This window comes from Nyctibius grandis, chromosome 16 (genome assembly GCF_013368605.1).
Source record: "Nyctibius grandis isolate bNycGra1 chromosome 16, bNycGra1.pri, whole genome shotgun sequence".
Lineage (NCBI taxonomy): Eukaryota > Metazoa > Chordata > Aves > Nyctibiiformes > Nyctibiidae > Nyctibius > Nyctibius grandis.
This window is the reverse complement of record NC_090673.1, coordinates 985,755-1,003,380: the sequence shown is the minus strand read 5'-3', so window position 1 is coordinate 1,003,380 and position 17,626 is coordinate 985,755. Positions and strand designations below refer to the sequence as shown.

The window sequence follows — 17,626 nt, the reverse complement described above, 5'->3', positions numbered from 1 at the left end:
ACTGCAAATCTGTATGTTTTCTTGAATTCCTGATTTATTATGGTTGCTTTTTTTAGGCAGACCCTGTCATGGTTTTAAATGATGACAACACCATTGTAATCACCTCTAACAGGCTTTCTGAAACAGGAGCTCCGTTGCTAGAGCAGGGAATGATAGTGGGACAGCTTGCTCTTGCAGATGCGCTGATTATTGGGAACTGCAACAACCAGGTAAAAGAAATTCTGGGGACTTGGCTTTGTATCTTTGGAGTTCAGAGTCCTTCCCCTTGTGACATCCCTTCTGATGATACAACAGAGATTCCAGTAGAGGTGAACATTAAAATATTTTGATTGTGATGTTTGCAGTAGGAGCAAGAAGAAGAGGTTTTCAGGAATAAGAGCTAAAAATGAAATGTTAGATATTAGACCTGTGGTACTGACCTCTTATTGCTTGTATTCATAATGTCAATTAAATAGCTACAATTGGTTTGCATATACTGGCTTGTTCTTAACAACATTCAAACATGAGAGGCCTCTGGGATATGTCCAGAAAAAAGCTTGACTTAGGCTTTCACATGACATACTCCAGCTTGCTGTAACTTCAGTTGCAACAGGAAGGGGTTTTCAAAAGACATTCAAGATCTTGTTTTTTAGATGATGATGATAGTGAAGTTGTACAGACTTCATGACTTCTCTCTGAGCTCTTTTTTCAGGTAAGCAGGGGAGTTGTATCTAAACTACAGTTTGTGTCTCTCTCTCAGATTTTGTCGAAATTCATAGTACGTAGCAGTTCCAGCACTTGATTTGTAAACACCCCAGAAAAGTCTGTAATTTGTGAAGTAGGGATCTGCACTACAGTGAACTGGCCTGGTAGACAAGTAATAAATAGGCTTTGTCCCCTGTGAGCTCTTCTAAAAGTCATTCACAGGTCTTTGGAGATTCAAAGATGACACTGACAGATACCTGAGAGAAAATGATCTGTCTGTTATGCAGTTGAATCTCTTACCTGAATAATTCCAAAGATATACTGCTTAATCTGTATCTGGCAGAATAAACTCTTTGACTCTTTTGCAGGTCAAGTTCAGTGAATTAACAATTGATATGTTCCGAATGCTACAAGCACTTGAAAGGGAACCAATGAATTTAGCATCACAAATGAACAAACCTGGCATGCAGGTAAGTTCCATTTCAGTGACAAACCCGGCAACAGATCTTAATTGGTTTTTTTTTGTTTTGTTTTATTTTAATGCTCTTTCAGTATTGTCACTGTATAGAGCAGGTTAGTAAAGCTGGTGTAACTCTTAATAGAAGTTAGTGAAGAGTAGATCAAACCTGTGAAGTTTGATCCAAGTATAATGTCTTCCCCCTCTCCCTTATTTTCCTCCTTAGCAAACTTACAATAGTGAAAAAATAGCAGAAATGAATATCTGGGCATCATTTCACCAATGGTTTACATTGGTCTAGCTGAGGTGCTTCTGAAGGGGTGCCATGCTTGTCCTTGTCTCTATACACTCACCCCTTCCTTTGTTTTCACTCTAGCAGTCACGCAGCCAGATAAGTTCATCAGCTTGCTAAGTCATCTGGAAGTTAAACATCCCCTTCAGAGAAAGCATAAAAAATATTTTCTCTGGAGGCAAAAGGAAATATGTAGATTTTCATTTGTTTAATTGAGATGAGGAGTGAATTTTTTCACTCTCTTCTTGGGTGATGCTTTAGAGAGTTAAGAAAGATTTAGGTAACAAATTTAAATGAGGGATAATGTAAAGTTCAGGTTCAAATACTGTGCATCTTGCTTTACTGTGTAGTAGGAAATGCAGCGTGGGCAGACCATTTGTGTGGGAAGTATGTTGAAGATGAACGTTCTAATAAATAGAATTTAGAGGGTTATGAAACTGCTTTGGTAATATATGGTTCTTGGGTTTTGTGTGTTGTGTTTTGTTTGTTTTAACAGGAGTCGACGGAGAAACCAGCCAGGCGGGAAAACCCCCATAAATATCTGCTTTATAAACCAACCTTTAGCCAGCTATATACATTTTTAGCAGCATCGTTTAAGGTTTGTGAAATTGGTGAATTTATTTGTAATAGAAAAATATCCAGAGTGGTATGTAAAGTTTATCTATTTCCTATGTATATATATTATATAGGAAATATTTCTTGAGGTAAGAGATCCAGAGAACAGAAGAATCTTAATGTTCTTCTACTTCATGTTGTGCCAAACACAATCCAAAATCAGGGAATTATGTCAAGAAACTGTTGCTTTTAAGCACTGTACACGTGGTAGGTCTCCATTCTGTATGCCAGCTGAATTGTATCTCTCCTGCATGTGCTATATTTTTATCTGCTGGTCTTGTTTTATTACCCACTGCTCTCTTCCATGTAAGTAATCCATACATTTGCAGACTTTTTTAAATACAGTTGCTGTGCTTACTTTATTAAATTAAAGTTGCTGGGCTCATTATGCTTAATTATGACTGTACAAGTCAGCAACTTAGGATTTAATAGTAAAAACAGAGTATGAATCCTATAAAGAAACAAGTTTCAGTTTGTTTCAAGAAACAACTGTAAAGAAACAGCTGGTGAGGTGAAGGAAGTGCATCATTACCACTTAGAATTTTGGGTGCTTGCATGCTCAGCCTTCTGCAGAAATTAAAAGCATCTGTTTCCTCGTGCAGACAGCCCATTAGAAAGGTGGGAAATAGATCTCTTCTACAGGTCTGTACAGAAACCTGGATGTGTTGTGCTTCTTGTCCAGCTGAGGGTCAGAGGGAAGAGGCAGATGTTGCAGACTCTGGGGTATTTGGAAACAAAGAACTTCCTTTAGGATCCTGAATTGTTTGGAGTTAGGCTCTGCATGGATCCTGGCAGCCTTTGGTTTCCATATCTTGGAAAGCTTCAGATCTGGCTAGATAGTAAGAGAGTCTATGTGGAAGCAGATGCTGTTTTAGTGCTGCTTGAACCTCTAATATCAGCCTAGAGGTCTGTGTAGAAAACAGGTATGAACATATCAGTTTACATTTCTCTGCGTGCTCGCCTACTTAAAGGGGGGTATGTGGTGGGGAAGGGTATGTACACATACGAAGAACAGAGTGAAGGGAAGCCAGACACAGGAGTAGCTCAATCTTAAATGACAATGTATTTATGAAGGTGATGATTGAATATTAAAATAAACTTATACATTTCTTCCCTTGCCACTCTTCTCTTTATTTGAATTACAGGAGCTGCCTGCAAACAGTGTGCTGCTGATTTACTTGTCTGCCACGGGCGTGTTTCCATCAGGTCGTTCGGATAGTGAAGGTACAATAAAGGAATGCTCCCTGTCATGAACAGGGCTTGAATTCTTTTTATGTTCCAGGACAAGTGACCAAGAAAGATGTCACAAAGCTCCTTTTAAAAGACAAGTCAATTTTATTCTCCTGTCTACTTAGTAAGATAGCCTTTTTTTTCCACAAACAATAGTTAATTCCCTGTGTTTTAATCAGTATGCATTAACCTGAGACCTTTTCAAAGGACATACCCAGTTTTTGATGCATCTGAAGTATTAAAAGCTTCACCAGTTTTGAAGACCACATGGCTCAGTTGATGCATCAGTGCAAAGTTAATAAAATGGCGAAATGGCACTTTGTGATTCTTTCCAATCTCCAGTACTAGGAGAACGTATGGTCAGGAGATGGGTGGTAAAAGGGCTGAAGCGTCTGCAGGGACTGTTCTATTTGCACGCTTGTTAACCTGACAATTCAAGCCCTTCTCATGATTTTTGACAACTCCCCTCACCTCATCCTCCTGTTCTTTGCAACCTAGCAGAATATTTGGATGCAGCGTATTTGGATGCAGCTGCAATCTAAAAGCTGAAAACTGGTTGGCTAAAGTAAACACAGTCAAAAGATCTGTTTATATAATTTAAGAAAAAAAAAGTTTTTAACATCCTAAATATTGTACACGACTCATCTGTTTGAGACTTGCATTCCTTTATAAGATGCATGCTTTGTCCATCCCAATGCATGGATTATAGAGCTCTCAAAATGTTAAAGGAAAAAAATCCCTGTCAGCTTTGGATTGTGGCAGTGATTTTTTTTTTTTAAATGCTTTTAACATTTTACTTTTTGCTGCAACTTGGTGATAGGTTCTAACTAAACTGTGTTCTTTAAAGCCTGTGTTGTGTCCACTTCACTGCATGTATTGTTTCAGCTTAATACCTTACTGTAGAGGCATCCAGGCTCTGTCATCTGAAGAGCTGCATAGTCAGACTTCAGTTTGCACTAAATGAATCCCATTACAACTGCATTCTTTTAATAAGGTGGTGTAGTCTGCACAGACCAAAAAGCTCTGCCTTATTAAAAGGGAGAGCAGCTGCAAGGTGCACTGTTTATTGCCTGTAAGCCATTTGTGTCTGACAGATCATGCGAGACATTTGTAACAGTGCTAAATTAATGTGTGTTCTGTTCCTAATTTTGTATTCCCAAAGCTTCCCTTAACATGGAAAGGTGTCTCACGTATCCAAACCTGAAAAATATGCATTTGGTGGCCAAATATGAGCCAACCAACTCTGCAAATATATAACAGAATGAGGAAATCCTAATACTTTATTTTTACTAATGTTAGTGACATTTCATACCCATTTCAATGGCCGAAACATTTCCTAGTATCTCTAGCACATTTTTTGGTGCAGGATTTGATATTTTTTATAGCCATTGCTTTCGTTTTTACTCTCCATCAGACAGGCGGGTAGCTCAGTTGTGCAAACTTAGCAGAATATTTCTTCAGCTTACCTTAGGAACGTATGTCCAGGCTCTGTGCATTTAAAAGTTGTGAATTCTGTATTTGAAATCTTAAAAAATAAGCCTTTGCTGCAGATTTGAAATCTAGTTACAACTGTTTTGTTCTAAGAGTATTGAAAGCATATTAATTCTCTGAGCTCTCTCTTCTCCCCTTTGCAGTGTTAAAACTGCAGATGATAGTACTATATCTATTCTGAGAGGCTACAGGGCTTTTAATTAATTTAGCCTTATTTTTTGATCAAATTCTGAATCTGGAATATGCTGGCTCATATTGTGATTTTACAAAGGTATTGATTTTCCTGTATGAAATGTGTAATGGGTTTTAATCTTTTTGCTACGTACTATAACAAGAGCCAATATTCAGATCTTTTGTATTATGTTTGTGGATAAATAGCGAATAAATAAATTACAAGTTATGAAGTTGCATTGCTTGCTTCTATTTGATAGATGCATAAAATCGAATATGTAGTTAGTAAAGTCCCCACGTTCCTCCATCACCTCCTTACAACTGCAGTATTCAGATTCACTTTTCTGGGATTTGTGGTTGCTTCCTCTCCTTCATACAAGCATTAAATCCATAACAGAGGTGAGTTGCCCTCGCTAATTTTAGCTTTCTTTTTGCCATGTGCAGGTCCATATGATTTTGGTGGTGTTCTGACAAATAGTAACCGGGACATTATAAACGGGGACGCTATCCACAAGCGAAACCAGTCTTACAAGGAGATGCACTGGTAAGCGTCATGGGTGTGAGCACGGCAAATTCAGAAGAATTTGTCTTTAATAGAGAAAAATGCATCAAAGCCCCTTGAATTCAAACTCTTCAGTTTAGTACATCATAATGTAGATTGGCTTGAAGTTGAACAATTAGAAATGAATATGCAACTCTAAATGATGACTTAAACACTCAAAAAATGTTACTGTGACTTAACATAAATTCTTTATTACTGCAAAACTTCAAATTAATGGTGGATGACTTCTCAAGAAGAGAAACATATCTTGTTGGGAAAGAACTAATAAGTCCAATAGCCCATATTACAGAGAATACCAAATTAGTTTTGCACTTACTTTCTGAGGATGAACCTGAGGACTGGGGCCTGGGGAATCTGCTTGCTTTTTATCTGGACGTGGGCAGCTGTGCGTCTGAGAAACTTGTGCGCTGTCACAGCTTTGCAGCAATTCCAGTGCGCTGTGAAGCGTCCCTTTCTCTTTCAGTCTTCACCCTGGAGATCTCTACCCTTTCACAAGAAAGCCCCTCTTTATCATCGTGGACTCTTCAAACAGTGTCGCCTATAAGGTAAGGCTCTTGAAGGCAGCTACTCATATGGTAAGATACAGTGTCAACCCCTAGTTAGCTTACACTTTTAACAGGCTATTTTTTTAAACAGTTTGTATTCAGTCTTTCTTTTCTTTTGAGGTTGTGCATGCTAGTCAGGATCTGATCCTATGAATAGGAACAAGAAGGAGAAGCACATGAACAGCCGCTCATTGGAAAGTAATAAATCCTCCTGGAGGGAAAAAAAGGTTCAAGATTTCCAAGGTCTCTGGTGGGAGGTTTATTTTTGTTATATACCAAAGACAAATCTTGGTGTGTGTGCATGGGGGAGGGAGATAACTAATCTGCTTTTTTTTTTTACAGTCATCCAACACTCAGTTGCTTTTAAGCAACAGAAAGGAGTCAAAGCATTGAGCCTGATGTTATAAAACACAGGGTGTCTGTGTCTGAAAAGTGTCTGAACCAAGGAAATAACAAGACTCAAATTAGCATCCAGTGTTACTGTAGAGTGGTATATGCTTGGACAATGAGCCTCCTTCCTAGGGTGCTCTGGACTTACAGTAGAGTTACTCCCTGCCAAATCACCTTTGGGAATCTGCAATTCGGGTAATACAGAAGCAGGCATTTTCCATCGCAGTTGCCGGTTGCATCTGGGTAGCATTGCCACATTTATTTCATTCATGAATGGGATATTAAGAATGTGCTATATCTGGGGAAAGTGCCACTTCCTCATGTCTGCCTTTTTATAGCTCCATTATGTGCAGTGAGAAAAGTGAGCGTTCACAGCTGCATTCCGGAGGAGGAATAGGGACGTCTAGTGGCCAGATGAACTTCCTCCTTGTTCAGGATCCACAGTCTGTGTCGTTTGTTTTAAAAGCATCTGTTGGCCAACGAGAGATCAGTAAATCAGTGATCAGTATGATTCAGAATAGCTCTGTATTGAGCCAGGGAGCTTTTACCTGACATTCTTAATAACGATCTGGCCTCTCTATAGGGTTTTTGGTTTGTTGTATTGTAATGCATTTCAAAGGGCTTTTTAAATACTACTGCATTTAACTTCACCACACTAGATTTCAGTGCAAATCTGCTTTTTATTAAGTTCCCTTCCCTGTTTGAAGGGAGGGAAACACAATTAGAATGTTTTCTTGTCTCTCTGAGAAAATGAGGATTTGGTAGGGATTTATTTTCCTCTGCTCTTTCCTAACATTCATTCCAGTGTAACAACAAGGGAGTTTGGTTTTGTTTCAGGGGAAAAGTGTGGCTTGAGTTTGGTTTTTTGTTTTGTTTTGGGTTTTTTACCCCCTTCCTCTTTAGGAGAATTGCTGAAAGATGTTAAGTGGATCAGCTCTGTAAGAGAGAGTAAAAGATTCCTGGTGATACTTAATTAAAATACAGCTCTGGACATGCCAGGGTTCTGTGGACAGCCTAGAGCAAAGGATCTCTTTGAGGTGATGGATTCCCACATGCAGATTTGTAGCTCTTGTGAGAATAACTGTCAAGTGTTCACAGTAGAATTCACTTTTTGTATTACATTTAAATTTGATAATTGAATTTTCTTTAGATTTTGTGGGCACACAGCAAAAATTGTAACCTCCATTTAGTTTCTTGTCCTTGTTCTGCAGTGAACTGGCCATCAGTAGTGCAAAATACCCCAGTGGCTCTGTCTGTCAAGCACACAGAGCAGCTGGTGTGAGAGAAGCCCACCTCTGCCTGTATGTAAGGAGTATAGTGAGTTTTGGGAGTATTTCAGGGCAGGACTATGGAAGTGGCTGCTGGGAGCTCTGACCCAGATCAGAATCATGTGGGCACAATTGTGAGGAACCTAAAATGAGAATAAAGGGGGAGCGGAGCATGGACCCCTATTTAAAAAAATATATTCAGCATTTGAGAGCTCTCATTCACCTTCACAATCTATTGCCATTGAACCTGGGCAGATAGGTGTGAGGGGATGGGTTTAGGTGTTTTGTTTTGCTTTCGATTGAAGGTAGATGGCAGAACTCTCAATCTCAGTATTTTCTAGCCCTAGTAAATTCCTGTCCGTCGCCGTTCTGTGCGTGCTTACGTGCTTGGTTCCTTGTCACCAGGACATACTGATAGCGCTGTCCCGTGACTGTGCTCTGGGTGCGTTGTGAGATGCTTTGTAGACTCAAGCACTGGCACAAACAAAGAGCTTCTGTGCAGTTGGTGTGAGAAGTTGAAGTCAGTGGACTGACTTTTTTCCACATGGCTGCCCTGATCTTTTCTGATAGGACAGGAGCTATCCTGACATTTAAATGTCACTGCTAGCAATACTGGCAGTAACAGCAACTGCTCACACTTCTTTTTCTACAGCCTGTTTCTGCTCCCTTGCATGCATTCTCATCCTCTCCCTCTCTCTGGAGGGCTTAAATGGTGATGACTGCAAGTCAGTCCTGCCAGGAAGTGACTTGCCAGTTTGTCAAATCAGCGGCACTTGAACAGCTTCCTCCCCTGTATATTTAGCTGAAAGTGGAAGATAACTGCAAATCGAGCATATCTGCTTAAAGCCACGAATCTTTTTTGAACACTTCCATTTAAATATAGATGGTTGTGTTCTTGAAGGTTACCCCTGTGTATGTGGATGAAATAATACTTTAAAATCAGTATCTTGTAGCTGTGGTTGTCTAAGATTATGGTCAGATGCAAAGTCGTAAAAAACCCAAACAAAACAAAAACTGAATGCAAGGCCTTTGCCACTGATGTGTAAATACTCAGCTTAGTAAAGCTTACATGTGAAGTGACTTCTTTTGGAGATGACGAGTAGTTCTTTTTTGGAAAGAGATGTATATGAGATGCATTTTAAAAAGCAGCTTCTGTTGGAAACCTTGAATACTGAAGGAAAAAAAAAAAAGCATCAATTTTGAAACAAAAATGTGTTTTACCCTTTTTGGAGTTGTCCATGCACTGAAGGGTGGGGCTTCCTTATCCAGAGCTGCTACCAACATCCAGACTGCAGGGTGGGGTTTTCTGGTGCCCCTCGTGGCCCTCCGCTCCCAGCCAGGGCTGTAACGTGCTCGTGTTCCTTTGTTGCGTGTACGCCCACGGCGCTCTTCTGTGGGAACCGGGAGCGGAGGGGGTGGCGGTGAGGGAACCGTGGTGTTCGCTGGGGCTGTGGTAGGCCGTTGTGTCTGGGCAAGAGCTGAGGCGGGTACCTGGAAGCTTGACAGTCTGGATCTGTAGTTTAGATGTAGCAACTGGCATGAGCAGCTGTCTCCGAAGAGCGTGTTCCGTGTTAAACCGTGTAGTTTCTCGCCTTTGCAGGACACACTAGCTATGTTGACTTAACCTCTGCTGGGACAGAGCCCAAAGTGATCTCAGATACTGGCAGTGAGTAATACCTTTCCTGAGATAGATGAGTGACCCTTGGTTTGCTTTACAGCTGTAGGCAGTGTTTAATTGCATTGTCATTTTTACTGATGGAGTGTGTAGAAAGTCTGCTTTGGTCTCTAACTGGGTAGTACCAGGTAGAATTCAACATGCGAATCTGCTCGTGAATACTAAGCAAACGTATTACTTGAGAACATGTAACCTGCTGATGTGTGTTCAGTGCCAACAGGCAATGTCTGGGGTCACTCCTCCTGGAGTTTTAAGTGTTTGTTTATAGTACAGTGTTAGTAATCACTGGGTTGGCCTGTAGTTACTTCTTCATGGTAATAGTCTTTGTTTCTTCAATAGAGACCAAACCTTAGTATCTAGGATTGTAAATCTCCCTTGGGCTCTTAATGAAATAGAAGGGGTTTTAGGACTAGTCAGCACTCTGTCAGATATGGGAAATGTTTTATTTTGATTAGACTACATTAGTGTCTTTAGGATTTAGCGGACTTAAATTAATTCAGTGAAACTAATTTAATTGAAATATACTGCCCGGAAGGGAAAGTTCCATTTGAATTAAGCAGAAGCCAGAAGGAATTCAAAAATGAGCTTTTTGATGATTCTACATAAGCAGATACTTCTGGTGATGTACACCTCACATTCATAACCTGCCAATAATCTGCAGAAATGTGTGTTGCACTTGTGCTCTGGATGCATGGTTTGAATGTGTGCTCTGATAGGATGCAGGCATGATCATTTACAATTTCTATGGCTTTGCAAGCCTTTGGTTTTAAGAAAGCTGTTTTGGTGAGGCATATGACAGCTAATGAGGTTGTGTCAATGGATTTTTTTTTCTTGGTGATAATTATTACCAATCAGGATACCTACCAGATAGATACCCAGTAGGACTGTTACCAGGTAAACATTGGTGAAACTGGACAAAGGCATCGTTTGAGGTTTCTGGAACAGTTCTTGTGCAACAGGACACTTAGGCAGTATTTAAGGTGGTGGAAGGTGCATGAAACGAGTATTGTAAAATGAGGGTTCAGTGTAGCAGATGGTAAGGTTATAACATACTTGCTTTAAAGGAAACTTATTTTAAAACCTTTCCCCACTGGGCTCCTCTGTTTCGTCAGAAATAGTTCCTCCTGGTAGAAAGAAAAGGGGAAGTAAGTCACTTTGAGTGGATAGTTCAGTTGGTATTGAGGAAAGACGCTAGATCTATTTTGACCTGAAAGCCAATGGCTTTCCTTTTTACTGCAGAACATTATTTTTTTCAAGTAATGTATAACTATTGAAAGCTGTATTTCCATTAAATTAGTGTCTGCTATCAGATGACAGAATTATAATTCCTTTAAAATGTTATGGTTATAGTCCTGTGCTGTGATCTATGAGCAAGTCAACTTGTCAGCCTTACTGCCAATGCTGAACCGTGGGACAGGCGTTAGTGTGTTCCCTGTCATTACTAGTCTTTGTTTGTACCCTTAACCTGCTGAATATTCAAAAGCAAGCAAAGTGACCATCAATACTTCAAAATTCTTATCTGTTACAGAATTTCACAAACTTATTTGGACAGCCATTGGTGTGCTTGCTTTCTCCAACAGCATATCCCAAAGCGTTACAAGGTATGTGTAGTATTGCATTTCCTAACAAGTTGCATCATGTATCTATCCCAAACAAGTATAACTTCGATTCTTCAGGAGAAGATAGCTTTTCATCACTGTGTAATCCCTAAATCAGATTAACGTTCCCTGAAGTAGTATGATAAAGTTTAGTTACTGTTTATGGCAAATAATTTATTCAAACAATGATGATATCTCTACAGATAGCTTCAACAGTTCCTCTGTTACAGAATTTAGTGGGTGAGCGACTTCATCCTGTGGCAGGGACAGCTTTTCTGTTTCATGTGCCAAATATATCTCTTTGTCTATTGATTTATTTCTTTTTTTAGATCAGTCTCAGCGGGGTAGCCTCTTCACACTCTTTCTGAACAATCCTTTAATGGCATTCCTATTTGTCTCTGGATTATCAAGCATGCGCAGAGGATTGTGGGAGAAGTGTCAGGATTACCTTAGAAAAATCAACCGGGATATTGCCCAGCTGCTGACCCACTCCCGCTCCATAGGTACGTGCCTAAAGATGCACGACTGAACCTTAGCATGCTGCTTAACATGTTATTTTCTTGCTCAGCCTTTCCAAGGGACACAATAGTGAGTAAGGGGAATGCATAAGAATTCGTAGTGGTTTCCCCCAAGTCTCCTTTTTTCACCTTTATTTATTTTCTTTTTTTTTTTTAAAGCCTTTCTAAACTGAGTTTTCTTTGCCTTTTCTACAGATCAGTCCTTTCTTCAGTTTTTTGGGGATGAATTTCTTCGCTTGCTTCTAACAAGATTTATCTTCTGTTCGGCTACTATGAGGATGCACAAAATTTTCCGGGTATGCAGGGATATCGATCCCTTTGTGAGAACGACAATCCAGTGCATGTAGAACTGCACTGCCTTGGGGTGGAAAGGTCTTGGGGCTAAGCATATCACTGTGACTTCAGCCAGATAACTGATGCTCACGTGCTAATGCCTACAGCTTGTGTTGAATCTGTCTCCTTGTGTCTCTCCAAAGGCATGAAGCCTTTGACGTGCTGAAGCCTTATTCCTCTACATAAGTAGCAGACACACTCTAATTCATTTATGTGACTCTGAACAGCCTTGTCTGCTAGAAAAATCCCTCTTAATAATTCTAGATTGTTATTTCTACACAACTAAAAGGTGTAGAACAAGAATATAAGAGAAAGTAGGGTGGAGTGGAACGTTATTGCTGGAATGTATTCTAGTGTCAATGGATTTTGAAAGGTCTTTGAAGTGTAAATGAATAAACTAAACAGAGGGATGATATTTTCCCTCCCTGTTGGTTAACGCTGTGCCAACAGTGAAGTCTCCTTCTGAATCTGCACCATTTTATATATGTGAGTGTTGGCATATAAACTGCCTGCTCCATTTTAAACATTACAGGAAAAAAAAGGAAATGGAAGCACAGAAAGGTACAGTATTGATTTTGTCTAGCGGCAGGTATCTAGTAGCTTCCCAAGCCTAACTTGGCTACCTAGGCTTTTTTGGTATCAGGGAAAAGAAGCAGGTCTTCTGTCAGAGGGGATAGATTTGCCCCCCGTGTCTTAGACATTTGTTTTAGGATGAGATGAATCTCCCACTGGAGATGCTTACATGTATATAACTTCAAGAAATGAGCTCCAGCCTAGCAGATAAGTATATGTGAAGTCTTTTTGTCTTTTTTGGTGTTTTTTTTTTCTTTTTTTTTGCAAGGCTTCTGTGAACATATTATTAACTATCTTAAATGAACGGGCGTTTGTGTTGCAACTGTGACCATCCCTGAGTTAATGGAAAGCGAAAACTGAAAATGCTAGAACATTTTCTCTCTGTGGCACACTGAACAGATTAGGGTACCTCTTAGGTGAAGCTGGCCTTTTGCAATCTTCTTCGTAAAGGGAGCAAAAGTAAATGAATGTCTGATTCTCTTTGTTTTCACTGTCATCTAGCAGGAGACTCGAAATTATCCAGAATCTTATCCTCAGCTGCCGAGAGATGAAACGGTGGAGAACCCTCACCTCCAAAAGCACATTTTGGAGCTGGCTTCCATACTGGACGTTAGGAATGTTTTCCTGGAAAACACCCTCGATGACTATTAAAAGAAACTGTCTTACTGCAAAGGGGTTTCCCTGGCCACAGATTTTGAATGGTGCAGTTTTATAATGTGAAAATCATAAAAGGAAGTACTTGATTTTATTTTTAAATTTAGGACCATTATTTTAAAAAGTAATAATAAACAGCTGTTAGTTTAGCTGTTCCATTCTGTATGGGGTCAATTTTATAAGCAGAAGTTTTCATGTCTTTTAAATGTTAAACTAAAGAATCACTAAAGGTTTATTTCTGGTCTTGTGGCTATCAACCACATTTCCAACAGCTGATCCTAAGCATAGAAGTATTATTGGTTACCTTTAGCCCGCATTTGTGGAAATCCTTTATTTTTATACAATTTTAAAAAATTGGAAAAAATCAATAGAAAAACAATATTTTATCCCCAAAGAGTCTGGATTTGAAATGGTAAAGATGGAACCACACAGTGCAAACAATAGCAATAAATTAGAGTCCTTCAGAACAAATATATTTTTTCAGTCTTAGGCAAGTAAGTAGACAAAACTGTGGACAACTAAGTTGCATTTGGAGCAGTGGGTTTGAAGTAAAGTTGTAAAGATAATTAATGCTTCCTACAAATTTGACACAGCAATTTTATATATGAACTTTGTACTGCTGGCCAAGGACACAATTTCCACTCTGCTGGATTGGGTACATGGCTAGCAGATAAATTACAAACTAAGCAAGCTAGCCCCCATCTCTCACTGTAATATGGGCCATCTTGCCATCTGTGTTGCTGCCACAGTTGCCCAGGAGGAGGGGGTGTTCTTCATTTTGAGGTACTAGGCAGAAATTCTGACATTTCCTGTAGGTGTTATCCCTCCTTTCTGTGTGCAGGTGGGATGTGTGGCTCCCGCAGTGTTACCAGTCCCTGACAGGAGCTGAAAGAACGTCCCATATAGTGCTGAACACGAGCCCTTCCTGTCACTCATTTACCTGACCCGTCTGTGCTGGATCCCTGTGCCCCAGGAGAGATGCTGCTGCTCCTCTTGCAGGTTAAACAAAGCGGGTGCTGCTGTACAGCCCTGTTAACGTTCTGCATGCCCACCAATGCGTCTCAGTTCTGCCTTTGAACCAGTAAAACTGAGGGGCTTTAATGATGTGTGGCAGCGCTATAGGCTCCCTCAGCTCAGTCTAGGTACGTTAAGGAGTACAGTGGCCTTTGTAAAGGCACGTGCTGGAGAAGGCTGTTCTGACTGCTGGGAAAAGGGCTTGCTGACTCGTTGGACTGTACTGCCTGCCTTGGAGAGCTAGACGGCCTCCTGCAACTCCTGATAGTCAAGGTGTGAGCAAGAAGGAAACGAAAATATTTTAAACTATTAAGTCCATTGTCACTGTTCCACGGGCTGCTAGAAGATAAGTGAAAGGACAAGTCTGATCAATGCTTTTACGTTGAAACCCAGACATGCCTCTCTTTTTAGGTGAAAAAAAACGCAGAACTTGGGGACTACCACAGGATCACGGTAGGCCTGTTTGCAGTGCTGTCATACAAGGTATGAGCTAGTCAGCTGAAATAGCAAAGGGGCAGCAGGTCAGCACTGGTGGACCCCATTGAGCTGAGGAGAGCACAGTATGGAACAGCAAGAATTGCGGGAGTGTAGCTGGGAAGTTTGCATGAAGATTCTTTGTAGCTGGGCTGAAGCTTATGCCATCCATTCTTGAATTTCCCAGGTGTAAAAAATTCTGTGAATCCTAGTGTTTGTTCTAAGCAGTCTTGAAGCTGGTATATTGAGCCCCCACCACTTGGTGCTGCTCTTCTTTGGACTGTGGCAGGACTTTGTACCTGGGATGTGGAGTTTATTTTAAAGAGTGTGTGTTTGTGTGTGTGCATGTGTATTCTAGGCGTTTGTGTGTATATGTACAATACACATACATCTACTGGCTGGTGTAAATTGTAAATATGTATATATGTATAGGTACTTGTATATGTATTAAAAAGAATGAAACAGTACAACGTCTATATACAAAATTTATATATACACACATACGCCATTTTGGGTGCATTCCACAAGGTGTTGCAGATCATTTGTGGTTGTAGTAAAGGTTATGGCTCTTCTGCCATTGTAATTCACTGTTTCCAGGGACTTACACTTGGACCTTGAAGTAATTGATAACTGATTTCGGGTACAGGAGGCCTTAGCCAGGGGAATGAGTACTCCTGTACGTATTACAGTGATAAGATTCATATATTCTTAACTGTGAAGCTGATGATCTGCCTTTCCTTCTGGGAGGAGGTCCCCAGCTATTAAAACATTGGATTGTGTGTAGAAGCTAAAGATAGTGAAAGCCTTTAATGCAGCAGCAAGTGAGAGATGGGTTATGTGTTACCCTGCCTGCTGTTCCTCCACCAGCAGTGTTCAACCTTACATGGCAAAGGGGAATTTAGTTTTCCCCAGTTCACTGCCTTCCAACCAAATGCTTTTGTTTGCTTTAGCTTTTGCTCTGATGAAGCTACTCTCATTTTGGTTCTGTATATCTAGGAAAGAGTATGCTAGTTCTAAGCATAGGAGTGATGATGATTCCGTTACTGTGGGCTGGTGAACCTCTGTGGGACGTTGCTTGTTAACTGGCTGGGAAAGCCTTGGCCGAGCCAGTCTTCATTTTAGCAGGGCTGAAGCGAGGAGTCCTTGCTTGTGATCTGAGAGGCCTCTAAGCCACTTTGCAGCCCTAAGAAGAGGTTCTGTTTGCTTCTTACCAAGGTACGTCTATTCAGAGGAGAATGCACTTTTTTAAAAACAAAACAAAAACCCTGAAGGAGCTAGAATGTAGGAGGAGAATGTAAGGCCTTGAAAATTAGTTCAGAAGCTGAACTTATCAGTGATGACTGTCCAAGTCAAAGATTCATTCTTGAGGTCCCTCATTCTCTTCTTACCTACTGATCTTGGGTTCAGAAGGTACGCTGCTGGCAGGGATGTTCAAAGGTAAAGATTTCACTCGTGTTGGTAGGAGTACAGGATTGTACTTTGTAAGCGAAAGGCTGATACCCTCTGGCTGCTCTAGCTGTAGATAGGATGAGTATCTGGTCTTGCATTTTGAGCCAGCCTCCTCCCTTCTCACCCAAAGCAATTGCATTCAAGATGAAAATATTTATATTTTCCCCTCCAAGTAAAAACTTGTCTTGTTTGAACTTACTAAGTCATTCTAAACTTGTGCTACTCTGTGCTGTGTGCTATGGTCGTAGGTACCTTCTCGATGTATGCTTGTATGTACTGAAGAAAAATTTGGTTTGTGTATCTAGCAGTCCTCGCTGTGGAAGTGATGCGAAGACTGAACCATTTTTAAGTAAGAACAAATCCTTTTCTCAGGCCTAATGCCTTCCCTCTTGTCTTGCTCTCCCTTTTTCCGTGTATCTTTATTGCTTATGTTAGCAGAGAAGACTTGCCACCACCAGGCAATGCCGAATTAGAGGGGAGAGGAGAACGTGACCTGGATTGAGCATGTCCTTATTGGACTGCTCCTGCCCAGCTCCCTACTTACTGCATGTGGCATGTTCACAGGAACCCTGCTCCCACAGTAGGCACCTCCACTGGTACTCCTGTTCAAAGTGGCTTTAGAACATCTGGCCAAAGTTACTGCTGTTGCCTTTTGTTTTTTCCCCCTGTGACTTCTCAAAATAACAGTGAGAGGGGAATACAGGGTTATGAGTCTTCAGTGCTCTGGTTTTTAATCACTCTCGGGATGTGGTGTGTCATTTTGCTTCACGCACAAGCTGAATGGAGCACTACCTTCTGTGAGCTGGGCAAACCAGACTTACTGGAAGTTTCGGGACAGTTTGTTTGGGTAGCTCATCGAAATAATATCCTTCAAGTCATGACTTACTAAACCCCTCAAGACTATTCCCCAGGGAGATGTACAGAGATGTCTTTTAAGGATCACAGGAAATAGATGGGGGGACAGGAAATTAGGCTTCAAATAATCATCTTCAAAAGCTACACCTTCAGTAGCTCTGGTCAGGCTTCTGGAAGGACAGGATGAAAGTGCTGCTCCCAGATTCATCCCTGGCATGCTCTTGTGAAGCACCTCCCCTGCCCCGCCGCCTGCCTTGTGCTGTAGCTCCATGCTGTGCTCCAAGTCTGCTTTTTCCTGAACGCTAAAAAGCTTGGAATCTGTCTGAGCAACTTTTTTGTCTTGAGGCTTCTTTTGTAAAAGCTTTATCTGTGTTAGATTCTTCAGTAACTGTTCTGACTACAGGTCACCAGTGATAGCAGTGGCAGAGCCCTCGTTTAGTCCTGCCCGTTCCGTGTTACGTGGCTGCTTAGTGTCAGTCGCTGATCTGTGGTGGCTGCTGCTGCTCCGGGGACTGAGGGAGCGCTGCAGGCAGTAACAGCAAGAGTAATGTACAAACAAGGGAAAAAATGCAAACACAGAGCTGAGAGCTGCTCTGTGCAACTCAGTAACACTGGGCTAGCTGCAGTCAGCCTCCATGTGAGGGATCCAGGTGCAGAGGACAGCGGCAAGGCTCTCCAGAGCAGAGAATACACATTCCTGAGGTGGCTCTCTTACATTTTTACTATCTGACTTTTAGAGCAATACTGTTCCGGTGACCAAATGTATTGCAAGTGCTTT

At 40.9% G+C, this 17,626-nt stretch overlaps 1 protein-coding gene across 2 annotated transcripts in view; it reads left to right on the top strand.

Moving 5' to 3' along the window:
• The window catches only part of SCAI (suppressor of cancer cell invasion), a 39,542-nt gene extending 26,328 nt beyond the window's left edge, over positions 1 to 13,214 (top strand). The window contains exons 9-18 of one of the 2 annotated variants that reach the window (XM_068414047.1): positions 57 to 209; positions 1,053 to 1,154; positions 1,930 to 2,031; positions 3,194 to 3,272; positions 5,385 to 5,484; positions 5,966 to 6,047; positions 10,909 to 10,981; positions 11,308 to 11,481; positions 11,692 to 11,792; positions 12,907 to 13,214. In XM_068414047.1, the coding sequence (XP_068270148.1) occupies positions 57 to 209; positions 1,053 to 1,154; positions 1,930 to 2,031; positions 3,194 to 3,272; positions 5,385 to 5,484; positions 5,966 to 6,047; positions 10,909 to 10,981; positions 11,308 to 11,481; positions 11,692 to 11,792; positions 12,907 to 13,053 (1,113 nt within the window). In that variant the 3' untranslated portion in view covers positions 13,054 to 13,214. Of the gene's footprint in view, positions 1 to 56; positions 210 to 1,052; positions 1,155 to 1,929; positions 2,032 to 3,193; positions 3,273 to 5,384; positions 5,485 to 5,965; positions 6,048 to 10,908; positions 10,982 to 11,307; positions 11,482 to 11,691; positions 11,793 to 12,903 lie in introns of both variants that reach the window. The other variant, XM_068414046.1, reaches the window with a different exon arrangement.
• Positions 13,215 to 17,626: the final 4,412 nt, after the last annotated feature.